General features: G+C 26.4%; 1 protein-coding gene across 4 annotated transcripts; it reads right to left on the bottom strand.

Moving 5' to 3' along the window:
- Positions 1-1532: 1532 nt before the first annotated feature.
- LOC122716814 lies at positions 1533-16931 on the bottom strand. 4 transcript variants are annotated; one of them, XM_043940235.1, is made up of 4 exons: positions 16818-16931; positions 7087-7321; positions 2544-2795; positions 1533-1970 (listed from the first exon to the last, which is right to left on the bottom strand). In XM_043940235.1, exons 2-4 carry the CDS (start codon positions 7112-7114, stop codon positions 1825-1827), a joined length of 426 nt encoding a protein of 141 aa, XP_043796170.1. In that variant the 5' UTR covers positions 7115-7321; positions 16818-16931; the 3' UTR covers positions 1533-1824. The 4 variants fall into 4 exon arrangements, with proteins under 4 accessions (XP_043796170.1, XP_043796169.1, XP_043796168.1 ...); XM_043940234.1 differs by lacking the exon at positions 16818-16931 and adding an exon at positions 11676-11767; XM_043940233.1 differs by lacking the exon at positions 16818-16931 and adding an exon at positions 11425-11647.
- Between the last annotated feature and the right edge of the window lie 360 nt (positions 16932-17291).

Here is a 17291-nt window from a genome sequence, read left to right as displayed (position 1 = left end):
AATTAATTGTATAATGGATAACATACACAATTCATGTGATCACGTTAATCAATTGAAACCGAATCTCCCTGAGCGCAATATAAATTTCGATTTCGGACTTCGTTATCGAATAAATTACATAAACGCTTCGTATTTTCCATAATATTATATTACCGCATTTATATGTCGTATTTTCATTTTGTTGCTGTCCCGCATCCATATCTAAGGAAAATTTTTCTTGTTTTTAAATTTTCAAATTCGATATTCATATATGATAAGTTTTCATTTAAATCGATTGATTTAAAAAATTAATGATATTGAAAATTTAATATTTTATACAAAAACTAAATGATTTGAATGATATATTAAGATTTTGAAGATATCAGATATTTTTTTTCTAGATAGAGAACATTTGGAAATTAATTAATCTTTTTTTCAAATTGAAGAATTATCATATTTTTGTATACTTACTATATCAATTTATATATTTAAATGTTATATTTTATTTAAAAAATCAAAATTGCAAAAATCTTTAAATATTCTTTATAATTCAATAAAAAAAATTTTCAAATATATAATTTTTAAATCATTTCTTATCTAAAATATTTTTCGACATATTCGATATATTCGAGTGGGTCGATTTAAATGAAACATTTTATATATTCACGAATAATTATTATTTAACGAAATAAATAATACGGGAAAAAACAATGCATATTGTTACTAATAGCTTTTATTCGAAAATATTTCTTATAGATGTAATAAATTTCAATTCGATCGTTGTCCCATAAACACAATATACAACCTATGCGATAATGTACGAAATAACATCGGAAACGATCTTATCGATTTACCACGATTTAAGCCTTTATCAGCTCAGGTACGCGATCTCACGAATCGATGACAAATTTCAACAAATCTGGTAAATCAAATATGTATAACTCGATCATATGTCCGTTCAAATCGAAACAATACGAATATTCCAAACGATTTCATTTCTATGGCGCTGTGTTTTATCTATTTTACAATCTTGTGGTTCGAAATGTATCAAATCAAGTTAACATTCATGCAGAATTTCATCAACAGAAAAGTTCTTTAAAGTTGGAGGAAAATGTTTACTCGAGATTATTAAAGGGAAAAGTGGATGGAAAGAGAATTGTGGATGTTTAAATTGCAAAGAAAAAAAAAGGAATAACACGTGTATTTTCAGAAACAGCAATTTCAATAGACTGTTTATCAAGCATCCCATACATCACCGTGCAATGCATCTTCGGCTCAATGGTGCTTGTTAAATGTAGCGGTACAAATTCGGAATCGATACCATTCTGAAAATGTATCGTCCTATTGTGCCTTATTCTTGTTCCAATATTTCACGTTAAAACGGTATTAAACGAAACTACGATTTATTTCAAGATATTTATAAAAAAAATAAAACAAAAAAATACTTTTGCTTCTTAAAAATTATATGAATTAAGAAATCCTATCGTTCTATTTAACATTTTTTTATTTTTTTATATTTTCCAATATTTTATAAGTTCCATATATATTTTGCTTTATACAAAATAAGAAAATTTAAAAAATAATTTAAAAAATTTAAGAACATTTTTATTTATTTATTCTGAGAAGACAAAATTTCAGATTCATTTTGACGTACTAGATAAAATATATTAATTAAAAAGAATACTATAAATATTTATAATATAATATTATTAACTACAATATATTTTCAAATAATTATATTCTATTTGATATATTCATTTGATAACCAAATGTTAAGTTTGTTGATATAGTTAATCAATTTTTTAATAATATCTGGATTAGATATTGTTTGCGTCAAGATCTCTCTTAATTTTCCTGCAAATTGTTAGTCTTATTTGCTAAGTTACATAAAATTTGCGCAATTTTTGGATTTTTTGTGACAAAATATAAAAGAAAGACCAATATGATGATAATTGCAATAACGAAGAAGATACAACACGTTATGCAATTACCTGAAAAATACGAAATTAAATGTCATTTTAATATATATTAATTAAATTCTGTATGAATTTTAGAAAATTAAATAATTCTTAATGATATGAAATTAAATGTCATTTTAATATATATTAATTAAATTTTCTATGAATTTTAGAAAATTAAGCAATTCCTAATGCTATATATTAAGATTTTGAAAATATCAGAAATTTGGTAAAATTAAATTTCATCTGAATATAAATAAAAATTTAAATAAATAAAATATTTTAGAAGATTACAAAATTTCTGATGGCAACAGAGATAAAGAAAAGATTCGAAAAATTCTATAAATTTTACAGATTTCATAATCTGAATCATCATTTTACAATTTCAAGGTCTTTAAATATAAAGGTCTACTGTCAAGATCTTAAGATTTTGAAAGATCATAAGAACATAAAAATCATATTTCTCAAAAACCTCGAGAATTCCTCGAATTTTTTAAATAATATGAAGAAATTCAAAGGACATCAAGCATTCAAGAAATTTTTAAAATTAAAAAAATTTCGAATACCATGAATAGGAAATTTAATTCACTGATTTCCATTGCATACCTAGTGTGCACTTTGTATTTCGTTTAATTCTTTTTGTAACATCTTCCTCAATAAGTTTTATTTCGTCAATGACTTTCTCGTTTGATTTGTAAAATGGATTATACGGTGGTTGTTGCATATAAGGATTATTGGTAAATTGTATCGTGGCATTAGAATCCTCCAAAGATGATCTAATTTCAGATGTTATTCCATCCTCTTGTTTTTTATCATTTTGCGAAGTAGACTGTTGATATCCTCTTAATAGATAGATATCTGTAAATTATAATTTTAATTTTTATTAATTACAATTAAATATATAATTGAATCGAATTAGTCGTCGATTATATTTCTAATTTCACAAAAAGATTTTCACAAAAAGAAGAATGAAACCATATCGCAAAAAAAAATCTTCATATTATTAAATTAAAGTAAAAATATAAAAAAGAATAAAGTTTAATTTATTAAAAAAATATTTTTTTTATAATTTTATATTCTTTTTCGCGTTCAATCTCTAGATAATTTTTCTACAAAAACAGTGTAGTTAGAAAATATTTTGTGATTACTAAAAATATATATTATAATTATATAATTACTAAAAAAATTATTAGTTATTTAATTTTTTTTTCTTTTCAATATCTGTTTACAATTCAAAATTTCTATATGAAACATGAATATCCAAAATCTTTGTTTTTAAACATGAAAATATAAGATACGTTAATAATATCCCACGTATTCCAATCATTATTAAAAAAGAAAAAAACAATATCAATCATTTCAAAACAAATAATGAACAATGATAAAAAAAAAAAGAAGACTGCAATATCGTCTATGAACATGGTTTATCACAAGCGATATATCCGAAACACGCGGGTCAGACTAGCTGGCGGTGTTTCACAGAGACATCATAGGTTTATAGATCAGTCGGAGCCAAGTGGTGTCGGTGATTCTCAATCGGGGCGGTACTAACGCGGTCACATCTCCGTGCCAAAAAGTTGGCGCGTACGCGCGTGGTGTTCAGTTGCAAAAATAGAAGGGGTAAAAGCATGGACAAGGACGAAGCGAGAGAGAAAGAAAAGAAGGAGACAAGAGAGGAACAAAGATAGAGAAATATATAGAAGCCAAGAGGAAGAGAGAGAGAGAGAGAGAGAGAGAGAGAGAGAGAGAGAGAGAGAAAGAGGCGAGGAAAAATGGGTCGGCGCCGGACTTTAATCAATGATTTCGGCGCCAACTGGACGACGGGACGCGTTTCTGCAAAAAAAAAAATGCGCGGATGGCCAACGAACATGATAATAATTTGAATCATCATTCGATTTCATCATTGATTCTGTGTTATCAGTTTAATCATGAATAGCCATAATTCGAATAGTCATACCAGAATCATTGTATCGTATTGCATTATTTCATATACTCTATTTTCCGTATTTTTTTATTCTATTCACTGTTTTCACATCAGTTTCTTTTTTTTTATATTTCCTCTCGAATTTTTTTCGCACTTCTTTCATTTTTTTTTTTTGTTTTCTCAGCGTGTATCAAGTGTTATATTCAGTGATTCGTTGCAAACGCGATAGCAAAAAAAAAAAAAGAAAAAAGTGTGATGTAGTGTCAGCGATGTCATCGCGGTTAAATCAAACTTTGCTTCGCCAAGCACGAAGGAAAAGTATGGATTGGCTGGACTGCATTTCTGTTCACGGTTCTGAAAATTCATGCGTAGAAACGCAATGAAATCTCGAAATCTCAATGATTGTAAGAGATCGAAACGATAACGCAAGTGCGAATTATATCACCAGTTGCTGCTTTTAATTCGACGTCAATATTGCGCTAGATGATTCCTTGAATGAGATCTATTTGTCATTGATTCTAATTAGTTTCTTATGCCTGATGCGTGCATTGTATTATAAAGATATCGTAAATATTTTGCAGGAAATTAATTGTTCGCAGATATAGATTAGATTAATGTAATTGCATTAGAAGGTTATTCAAATGATGTTTGCATTCTTATCGATTGAGTCCTCCAAAATGCGTTCTTATATATATACTATAAGTAATACTAATAGTACTAATAGTCTATACTAGTAGTATCTTATACTAGTAGTACTAATATCTATAAAGTCAATTTCGAGACAATTGAATTAAAATGAATTAAATATTTTTATATCATAATGATTTTTATATCAAATTTTATATCATGATGTGGCATCACATTATATATACAATTATAATAGATTAATAGATTTATAAAAACATATATATACCTATAAGAGGTACATGTATATACAATATTTTTGCTCTAAATCTATTAGTTGAGAAATTATTATTAAATGTTTTCTGAATTACTTGAGTGTATTTGCAAATATATTTATGTTTATGATATAATGCACTATAATGTATATAAACATGAATTGACCTGATATATGTATATTTTACTAAATAATGTTAAAAAAAGAATGGAAAAATATTTTAGAATGCAAAAATAGTTATTTGTAATAATATAAGTAATATCCGTAGATTATAATATAGTAAATTTTTAACTGTAATAATTTTAATTAATAAACTTAGAGCAAAAATGTATGAATACTTTTTTGTAAAAATTAAAAAATTAGATTAAGATTTTTAAGATTTCATTAAAAAAAAAAAGATTGCATATTTCAAATATATAAAACTATAATAAAATTATATCCAGATTATACTTCATTAAATATAATTTAATTTTAATTCAAATTTATTTTTATTTTTAACCTTAAAAGAGCCTTAACCTTAGCAATTCTATGGGACAGTATATATATATATACATATGTATGAAGTATATCTTATATAAAATTTTTGTTAAGATTCTAGCTAATATAAATGCTCTAAAAGTTAAAAAAAATATAAGAATGAAATATTTTAAAAACTAAAAGAAGATGAATTCCGAAGAATGTAACTGTATTAAAATCATTAAAGTTGTTGGCACGTTTAGATTATTCCAATTATTATTCCTTGATGAAAACACTTTTAATAAAAACTATTAATAGAAATCTAATAACGAATACTATAAATAATATTATGAATAATAATAAGTTGTTATATAATTAATAAATTATATATAAAATATATTATATTTATAATTTATGATGATACCTATATATAATTATAGATATATATATATAAAAACTTAACATTTTAAAAATAAATCATATTCAATTTGATATTAAAATAGTTTTTAAATGTTTATGATATTTGTTTACTGATATATCATATTATAAGTTATTTTAATGCAAGATGTAAAAAAGATTTAGTATAAACATAATATTTAATTTGTTTACGATTGAAGTTGATGATCATGCAATAATAAAAAACTACACATTAACATTAATCTATCACTCGAAGTGCAGTGCGCAATGTAAAAATTTTTCAATCGTTTGTGGTTCTTTAAAAAGAGTCATTTGTATTCTATCCATTGCTTTCTACGCTAATTCATACATTAAACATAGCTTCACGTAGACATAAATATAAAGACAAAATCATTTAATTTAAATCTACGATTTCTTGACAACGTAAACGAAAAACATCATTGAGAATACGTAAGTACATATTATATTTTTTGATATTCTTGTCGGCAAAGATTTATTTTATTGTGAAATTAATATAAATAGATGCTTATTCAAGACTTTGGCGAAACGTTCAAGGTCGACTTTTATGTTATAACGCAATAATTCCTCCACAAAAGTTTTGCGATTTATTATAATTAATCTCAAAAATGAATAAATAAATCGGTATCTTCTTACATTTCAGTATAAAAATAACAATATTATATGATTATAATAATAAAAATGTCAGTTTAATACAAAAATTTCTTAATAATTTTTCGCAATCACATTTACAGCAGCGCTTCTTTAACGACTTTAACTTCCTTAACTCTTTCAACGCCACTCGACGCGTAAAAGCAACGCGGCACGCGCATGCGCACTCCAGTAGCGTACACTGCAAGCATTTAAACGGTGGCACCAGCGCGTTCAAATCTCGCCACGGAAGCACTCGAGTGTTCATTAGACAAAGTTCAACGCGAAAGCGTTAATGGCCATCTTACTTTCGCTCTCGAGTTTCTCGTTCCCCTTATTACTTTGTAGAACACCCTGTATAACCTAAATACGGTATATACACACAGGTATGGTATATATAAGCGAGCCTGTCGTCTACAGGCCGCCACGACGGAAAGTGTACTCAGTCAAGCTGTCGAAGGGCAAGGCACTAAATTCGCGCCGTGCAATTTCCGGGAGCAAAGCCGAGAGGCTCGCGCGAGCAAAATGACGAGATCGCGTGTGGGTACTGTGCACATCGTATATGTGCAGCGCCGTGGCACACGTGCACACGCAATATCCCCACTTCAAGCGTATACGGAGCGACGATAAAGTGACGAGTGCCTCGAAGTGTTGTGAACGCTCGCGCTTTTCGCTAGAACGTTCTTAATTATGACACTCGTTTATCCTCGTTGGTTTTAACGCCGGTATCTCTTGTTTCTTGCATGCATATACTATATTTCTATATTCACTAACACATTCACACGAAAATAAATTATGTCACTAACCTCCAGGTTTCTTTGTCCATCCTGACATTCTCGTCCTTGACTAAATAAAGTTTGTTTTATACTGGGCCTCGCTTTCTCCCCCACTTTGATTCATATGTCTTGCTATGCAATTTTGCGTCACGTTTACTTTGGTGGGAATTTCAAATCCGTTTGCCAAATAAATAATATCTATATATGTGGCAATCGTATTACTATTTTATAGTTGGTAATTATTATCTTCATTCGACAAATTTTTCTGAAATCAATTGTCAAATCGAATTTTATCAATTTGATGATTTTTGATTTTTGAAATGTATTCTGTGCATTCCTAATTTTTCTAATTTATTTCTATCCTTTTTCATTCATGATCATTTAATATTATTCTTCTGGAGGAGGGAGGAGAATAGTCAATGAATATGTCGATAAAACATTTAAGTATTTTCTCTTGAGTATGTATTTTATATCTTGACCTATTAAATATTAATTTCAAAATAAATATTAAATATAAAGATTTCACTGAATATATTATTATTATATATATAAAATATTAATATTAATATATATATTAATAAATATCTTTAGTGAGACATCTTTGAATATCGATCGAATAAAAATTAAAACGAATACAAAAGTTGTTATATAAAAATCGATCAAAGCTTATTTATTAAATTATAAGTAATTTAAGTTGGTATTAGATGAAACGAGACAAAAATAAAATGCAATAACAATGTAATGGAAACAGCAATCTCGTTCTATTTTTCTCTCCTTTCATCTAACATAAATTAAAATTATATATTATTTATAATAAATAAACAACGATATTGTTATATATCAATTTTTGCATTTATTTTGACTCCTAGAATCGATTTTCTAAAAATATTCTATAAATATATTATATATTTATATAAATATATACATATAGATATTATATATATATAAAAATTATATACATATATATTATCCTTTTATTGTATATCAAGTTTCAAAATCAATTATATCGTTTACTAAACATGTTTTGAATGACTAGAATTGCATGTTCAAGCTTTCGACACCATTTTTTGAATACATTGCGCAAACTATTTTGCTACCGCGGCCGTGAACGTTGAAAATATGACAATGTTGGCCGTTATGTTTTGTGCACGCCTACTGACTGCTATAATCAGCCAGTGACTATCGATATATAAAAAGTTGATAAATGAGCAAACTATTTTGCTACCGCGAAATTCGAACAAGGATGATTTAGGTTTCGTTTGCTGGCACATAGTACGTAACGCACATAGATGTAGGAGGCGCGAGAGCGCGAGTCAACGACCTCGATGATAATCCAGACGATCAATAACTCTTCCAGGGAGTTCGAGAAGGCGAAAAGGAGCGAAGAATTAATCGAGAGAATCGTTGTGGCATCATGAGCAGCACAAGACATAAAATGCGGGCAAAAAAGGAATAATTTAGCATAATTTTCTCAAAGATGTATGCATGAGAAGCTTAACAACATAAATACACAATTGATATATTGACTTAATCATCGATTGTTTGCGATATACCATAAACACGTGATGCCATGACCTATAATACAAAAGGAAATTAATTTTAATGAGAAATAGTGGTAATGGAAAAAAATTATTATTAGAATGAACTATTATTAAAATGAACTATTACTAAAATCAAGATTTGTTTGTTTAATGAATAATGCGATTAAGATAAGAATAAAATGGAAAATGAATTATATTTACTAGAAAAAAATACTCACAAATTAGCGTGAAAAGTTGAAATTTTTATAGAAATAAAAAAAAATTTTATAAAATAAGATTTTGTAGATATAAAATTATATTAATTATCTACAATTATCTACAATATATTCTTTTGAAAATGATATATTAGATAAACAAGTATATATATAATATCTAAATATTATATTTGTATAATATCCAAATTTTATTTTAGTTCATTAGTTTTAATATATTTAATTTGAACGGTAGCGTTAATAGTTATTATCACTTATAAATCGTTTATACCATTGATTACGTCGATGGTAGCCGAAAAATAAATGTTAATGAAAAAAAATTAATATTTACTAATGTCTAATATTGGTGAATATTGATGAATATGAAATAATATATACATTATTTTTAATAAAAAATGCAATCTGTTCATAATTGCTGTATTTTTTCAAATAAATATACAATTTTTTCAATATATATAATAATATTTGTTATTTTAATATTTTTTTGATAAATTAAAAAACATTTAATTTTTATTGAAAAGAATTTTTTTATCTCTAAGTATTTTAGAATTATATCTTAAAGAACTTAGAGAATTATTCCATATTTTAAAATTGAGTTAGTAGCTAAGAAGAATAAAAAGTATCCATCTAACAAGAATATGTATTTATTTTTAGTTGTTTTTCAATTTTTAAAATTTGATTGTTTGCAATCTTTCTTATCAATACAAAAATTTAAAGAGAAGAAGTATCATCAAAAGTATCATATTTCTATATATTATAATATAATCTTACAATCATACAATCTTTTAAAATATAAATATATATTTACTCGTTTATCATTTTTCCTCTCATATTCGTTTATTGGAATTCCCAGAAAGAAGTCTTTAACTAAAGCGTGCTTCCAATCTATCACTAAATTCATCTCGCCTTCTTTTTTCACCCTAACTCCTTCATTTTTAACTCATCGTCCACGGAACCAGCGCACAACCATTACGTATTACCCGGTATATACCACTTTCATGTACAATATTTTTCGGATGAAATGCGTGTACTAGTGGCGTCGGCGTTTCCTGACGTTATCCAGAAACAAATGGACTTTTAAATTGCACTCGTGAGCCCCCACCTGTAGTCGCAGCTAGCGGGCCCTCGCAATGGCCGCCGATAACGGATGCAGCCGTGCACTCGCGACAAATTTGTACCATTATATTTCCGTATTTACTTTGCAGCGCGGACCGCGGGGCCAGTGCTTTGTTCTACGCGTAATTACGTTCCCTGGTGCTTAATTCACGACGATTAAATTGCACTCCTCCCTCCTTCCGCTCTTTCTATCCCCACGCTCGTTAATTTTCCCGAAATAAGTGCATCATGCGATCATCAGAACTTTTGGAGGCCATGCACTATTACCGTTTCATCATATTCGGTGAGACAAGGAATAATTTACTCGGGAGTAATATTTCATCTCTGTGTGTGCAACAGTGTATAATCTTCGATCTATAACATCGCTTTTTGCGAAAAGTAATGGGTCATACTTATGCTAGATGGAATTCGATTTGCCGAGTTGCGAGATAAGAGAAAACTGGTTAAGCGCGTTAAGCGCGTTTTTATGATTCTTGATAGTGGTGTTACTTGATTGCCGGTGGGAAAATGTTATTAGGTTTTAACATATAAAATATTCGTTTGAATTTCATGTTCTTCCTCTAATTATATAATAGGTAGATGATGATATCTATTACTAGCATAATTGAATGTTAGTTTATGTTTTTTCGTTTTTTTGATTTGAAATAAGATAAGAGTTTCTGATTATTTATATTTTTTTTTATGAATATGAATATATTTTTGAATTCGAATAATTTACAATTTTAAATTTATGAATTTAATTTTTGATTATGATGAATTATGAATTTAAAATAATTATTTTTTAAAGAAAAACATAGATACGTTTTATTAATAAACGTAGATATATCATTGGTTTTTTTTTAAATCTATTTAACTATAAATAATATAGTTATATATAATATATTAGTGAGACAGAAAATTCTCCTCTTCTTCGAAAATTTTAAAGATTAAAATTCAGAAGAATAATATTGTTCACAAACAATATATCTGGAAATATTTTATCATTAGAAAAATTTATTCTAACAAATAATTAATAATCATTCAAAGAAAGCAAAATCATTATATTATCTTCCAAACAAAATACCATTCCAAAACTAAAATTAAAAAAAAATGATTTACCTTAATATTTTTTGTAAATATCGAAATTTTTATGAAACCATATATGTTTCAATGCATATTTTAATTTTATTTATAATTTTATCTTTTTAAATTAAAGATTATAACACTTGAATTAGTTTTAAAATAAGGAATATAAATAATTAAAATAAAAATAAAATATTTTTTTCTACTTTTTAAGATATATTGAAAAGTTTAAAGTTCTATTTTTTATAATTTTTAAATAAAGTTCTATGTATTTTTTAGGAATCAATTCTAATTTTGTTCTTAATAAACTCGGCATAAAGAAAATGATAGAAACTTAAATTTCCATATACGTTTCGAAATATAATAAAGAATAATTTAATTAATAGATTAACAGATTATATAATTATAAATATAAATCTGCAATAAAATTTACTTACTTCTAGTATTTACATATTTAAAAGTCTAATCATGAACAATAATTAAGCTATAGCACAAATATCACTTCCATATAAAGAGAGTTCACCCATATTTATAGTCGCTAGCTAACAATAACGTTTTATGAATGCAAATTGCTTATTCAAGGCGCGTGCTCTCATCATCAGAGAGAAGTTTGCGGCTTCGGTAAAGGTGACACAATATTTCGATGACGCTTCTGTAACAAGTAGAAAAGGGAGAGAGAAACACTTACGTTAGCTGTAACCAGTAATTTAATTAAGCAACTGTCTTTAGTTGCAGACCGCGCGCGCGCGCGATCCTATTCAACGTAGAAGTTGCATTATACTGTCTTTGCAAATTAATAACAGGTATTATCTGACGGCTGGATTTCGCGGCATTAAGATACCGTCTTGCGGAGGGAGAGGGAAAATTATCTTTTCCCGTACTTTCAGACGTCGGTGAAAGCCAGACGTTGCATTACGAATTGAATTACGCTATGAAAGCGCGGAAGATGCAGTTTCGAGTCGCTATTGTTACGCAATGAACAGTATTACGCATTAAGCTGCATTCCAAATAGAATCGTTATCAGGTTGTATTTGATGCGAAACATTTTAACGGGCGAGATAAGTATGTTTTGTCAGTTTTCATGTTTTTCTGTACGATAAAAATACTCTTATATATAGAAAAAATGCATTTTAATCTGAAAAACGAATATGTGAAAGATCATGATTTTTTTTTGATAATTCGAAAAAAAATTTTTATAAATACGAGTTGATATCTAATCGAATATAGATAATGTTATCTTTATGCATTTGATTATGAATTTTATTGCATCGAAATTTTTATTTTTAAATTGTGCATAAATTGTGCAAACGAATCGATAAAATTTAATTTATATTATTTAATTTATTATTATTTAATTATATTTAATTTATATATTATTTTTAAATATATAAATATTTTTATATTATATATATTTTTTATCGGTAAAGTTTTCTTTTTTTTTTATTTTATATTAAATATTTTTTTTTAAGAAAATAATTTCAGCTTATATTTTTAAATCAAATAAACTCCAACAAATTTACGAATTTCTGACTTATGAATAATTCTTAACAACTAATTAAAACATAAAAGTAAAAATTTTTTTGTATCAATAAATATAACAAAGCAGAAGAAAAAATGTCTCAAAATTCAACTAATTAATTATTTTTATATATAATATATTTTTATTTAAATCAGAAACAAATATATAAAAGATAAAAATTATTTGAAAAAAATTTTAACGAATAATAGTTTGAAATAAAAAATTTAATGCTGTGTTATTTAATAGCTGCAATAAACGCAGTTAAGAAAAAATATCTCAAAGTCATGATTATAGAAAGAAATACGCCTTATCAATATTAAAAAATAAGTAGTAGCTATAAAATCGAAATGATTCGAACAAAATATTTGTATCGAAATATATTCATATTAAGAATAGAGAACACTACGTAATCGAATATGCTAGATACTAAAAAACAGAATTTGAAAAAAAAGATATCTTTTAAAATAGGAAAAAAAAATATATATATATAATTTATAGAATATATTTATCTCAAAAAAATGTTCTTTTCAAATAGAACAAACATTTAATCAAATCCTATAATTTAACAATTACGTGGAAAAAACGGATAAAACAAGAAATTAAAGTTAAAAAAGGAAGGTGTCTCAAAGTTCCACAACTCTTCCGACTTCTAATGAAATTCTTCGAATGCACCGGATTTCCTGGTTGGACGTCGACAAAAGAAGGGACCGACCGCGATCGAACTCATTATAAAATCGAACCGTTCTAGGAGGATGCAACGACGCGACGTTCAAGCTAAAATCATTCCTGACACGTAATCCTGTTACCGACGGAGGCAAAGGAAGCGAAGACCGAACAAAGCGTCCAATTAAAATTATGCAACGTCCATTGTGCTCGTTATCGCGTGCCTATCATCGATAGAATCAACAACGACTTCGAGAACTTGTGTCCTCCGATGAAAACGATCGAAGAACAAGAACGAGAAGAAATTTCATCGCCGAATTTCTCACCATTCGTAACTATCCTAACCGAAATCGGTGACAAATTCGTTTTCCTCGCTGCCGGGTTTCCGTATTTACTTCTGCTACGCTGCTTTGTCCTCGCGTAATTACGTTCTGCGGTGGTTTAACAGCCGACAATTACTCGCCTGCTAGTTGTTAATTTCCCTTGGAATAAAAGACGACAACGACATCGCTATACCGATGAGGCGTAATATCAGAGGGAGGAACCGTGATACCGATCTTACGATTTTGCACGAGGTATAAAGACGATCCCCTTGGTTCCATTTGGGCTCGATAAACGGGACTTACCGACAACGGAGGTTTCGCAATGGTGACGTTATCACAGTGTGCGGAGACATAACTGGCACTTTGTTGAATTGACTAAATTTTAAAGGAGACGCGTGGGTTGCAGTTAGACATGAGTTTGATATGAAGTAGGCTTGATTATGTCATTTCTATGAATTTAAAAACTGACTTTGGTTTTGAAAAATTTATATAGGTTATTAGAATTGTAAATGAATTAAGTTTTTATAATGTTTTGTGAATTTGGTTTTTAAATCATATTTGCGATCTTTGTAGTCAAAGATTTTCATGAATGTTTAATATTCTTTTCATCAATTCATAGTCCAACTTTATTTATTTATTGATTTGCAAATCAATTTAAATTTATTTTAATATCATTATTATTATTATTTAAATTAAAAGAAATTATTTTTACTCTCTTCCTAGTCAAAGATTTTCAATTTGTACATTATTTTTTTTTATCGATTGAAACTCCAAGTTTATAATTTTATTATTAAAATTTTTACGTAATTAAAATATATTTTGCAAGTCATAATCATATAATTTTTAAGTAAATTTTATTTAATTTTATATTTAACTCTAGAATTATTCCATTTGATATAAAATTATAAAATTAAATTTAAAGATAAGCTTATAACTTATAATTTATAACTTTTATTATAATTAAAATTTTGTCAAATGATTAATATTTATAATTATATGATTATTAAGTTAAACAATTATTATTAAATTATTATACAAAAGAATCCAGATTGAAATCATAAGTTGAATATTTTAAAATAGACGAAAATAACCTCATATTAATTTTTCGTATTAATTCTATTTGTCAATTGTTTAATAATTCTAGTATTCATTCTTTAATGCTTTTTGATTATATAATATTTAATTTGATTAAATAATATTTAAAATAAATAATCATAACACAAATAATATTAAAATATTTAAAATATTACTAGAAGTATCATGACATAAAAGAAAGAATTATTGAATGAAAAGAACTTTCCTTAAATTTTCATAATTACAATATGAGTTATGAGTAAATGCAATTTGAAATTCGAAAAAAAATTTTCGTTGATTTCTATTACACTGTAATATCCGGTGAATTATACGTAATGGAGATTTTCACATCGATTACGATCACCCAAACAAAAACCGGTCGTTCATAAGATTTTATTTTGTAATGTGTTACATAAAATTCTTGCGTAAGTCTTACTCTCGAATGCGTTGCCGGATTCCTTAAGATCCAGCTTCCGTAACTTGGCCACGAATCGATGAGAGAAAAGGGGAACCGGTGTTTTCAAAGGTCTACACAAGAAGTGAGTGCCATATAACTCTCGCTTTTACATTCACATTTTTCCAAATCTCAATAAAGAGTAATAGAAAAAATCAAATAAGATCACAAATGTCATTTTTTATTTTTAATATATAGTAATCTTATAACCGATAAAATTAGATATTAGATATTAAGATTTTCATGCATGTATCATTTTTAAAAATTTAATAAATTTAAAATTTAATAAATTTAAATATTAACTGAAATAGAAATTTAAATAAAAAAAAGTTGTAAATAATAAATTTTAATGTTTATAAAAGTACAAAATTGAATATCAATATATTTTAAAATAAACATATTTCAATATTATTTTTTATTATTTATTCACAATGTAAGATAGCAGATTAAAATAATAATAAATTTATTATTTTATATCAAGTATAAAAAAATTGATATATCAAAACTATATTGATTAAATTAATATATTTATCTTATATTAGAATGCTTATCATTATGTACAAGAGCCAGATAAAATGGCGTTTTTATTTACAAATTTTATTTATTTTTTATTTTATATGAAAAATAATTATAAAATAATATCAAAAATAAATCAAATTATATTAAAATATATCTACATAATATATATCATCAATCATGTGATATGTATAAATTATATGTACTATTATTAAAATACATAATAATAATACAGTAATATATTATGTATTATGTATTATATAAATTAATAATATGTTACTATTATGTTAGTAAAATACTAAAGGAAAGGATACAAATATGAGATGGAATAGAAACATGAGATATCAAGGTTTTGATCTGTATATATTGATAGTTTTGATGTATTTCAAATATTATGACGACCAAAACACTTTCCTATAGTAATTATTGTCGATAGTTATTTTTCTTTTGTTTAGTGGATATTTTATGTTTCTACTGTAATAGAAAGTTTCTATGCGTTTATTAAGGTGAAATTTACTTTAGTTTATTTCGTGATTTTTAAAGAAATAAAAAAAGTAAATTAAAATACTATAATAATTGTAGTTTTAATATATTAATGAAGATTTGAAATATTTGTATTTTTAATTGTAATATGATACCAAAAAATAAAATGATTAGTAGAAATATAAAATATTTAACTGATAGATACAAATACAATTAAAATTTTCTGAAAACATTTAAAAATAAATTATAGAGGTAGATTGTTATCAATATCATACTAATTATGAGCTTATTATGATTTTGCAAAGAGCACAATTTACACATATTATTGCAAAATAAAATAATAATTCTAATCGAGATTGTCTTATTATATCTGAGTTTCTATTATAAAATATATTAATAAAATCTTTCTAATATTTTAATATAATTTTATAACTTATTTTCCTTACAAATAATAATGTCTCATATTACTATTTAAATTTATACTAATCATACAAATTTTGTCTTTATTTAGGAAAAAAAATCAAAAATTAAAATTTCTGTAAAATTCATAACATTTATGTTTATATAGCATATGAAATTCTTCAAATTTTTTCATTTGATTTTTTTAGTTATTATGACGCTTCCAAAAAAATAAAATGGATATTCTATATTTATATTTTTTCTCCTATATTTAGTAGTATATTAAAACATGTAAATATTAGTATATAAACATGTAAAATCCTTAAAAAAAAAATATTATTTTTCTGATACAAGAAACAAATAAGTTATACGTATTTTCTTTTAATATCGCTATCTTACCTCGATCTATCCTAATTAATTATTCTCTATGATGTCAGTTATTTACTTTATATGCGGTTTTATACACGAATAAACAGCTTTAAACGGAAACGCGTTGTGGATAACCAGGCGTAGATTCAACTGCAATCCAGCTTTATGACCGACGATCTTACGAGTGCGTTTTCCCTTCTCCTCTCACGTAACACGAGCGTATGCAGGCTATCGCATGATCGCAGTGCAAGCGAGAAATTGGCCGAAAGACAGTGCCACCTTGCCGCGTTCGTTGTTTCAATAAGAGCACGCGTACTGTTCGATTGTCGAATACATATTTCATGGACCGAGTCGCCATGAGATTGATCTTTGTGAAAATATGGAAATAATAATATCTTTCACAGCTTTATTTCTAATTGTACGAGGACCAAAGTTTGCGTGGTTAACGGATGTTATACCAAAAGTAGTAAGTAAACGAAGTAGTAAGTTAAATTTTGAATGTGC

The sequence above is a fragment of the Apis laboriosa genome, unplaced genomic scaffold (assembly GCF_014066325.1).
Source record: "Apis laboriosa isolate Shangri-la unplaced genomic scaffold, ASM1406632v1 scaffold49_cov149, whole genome shotgun sequence".
NCBI lineage: Eukaryota > Metazoa > Arthropoda > Insecta > Hymenoptera > Apidae > Apis > Apis laboriosa.
This window is presented reverse-complemented; position numbering and strand designations above follow the sequence as displayed.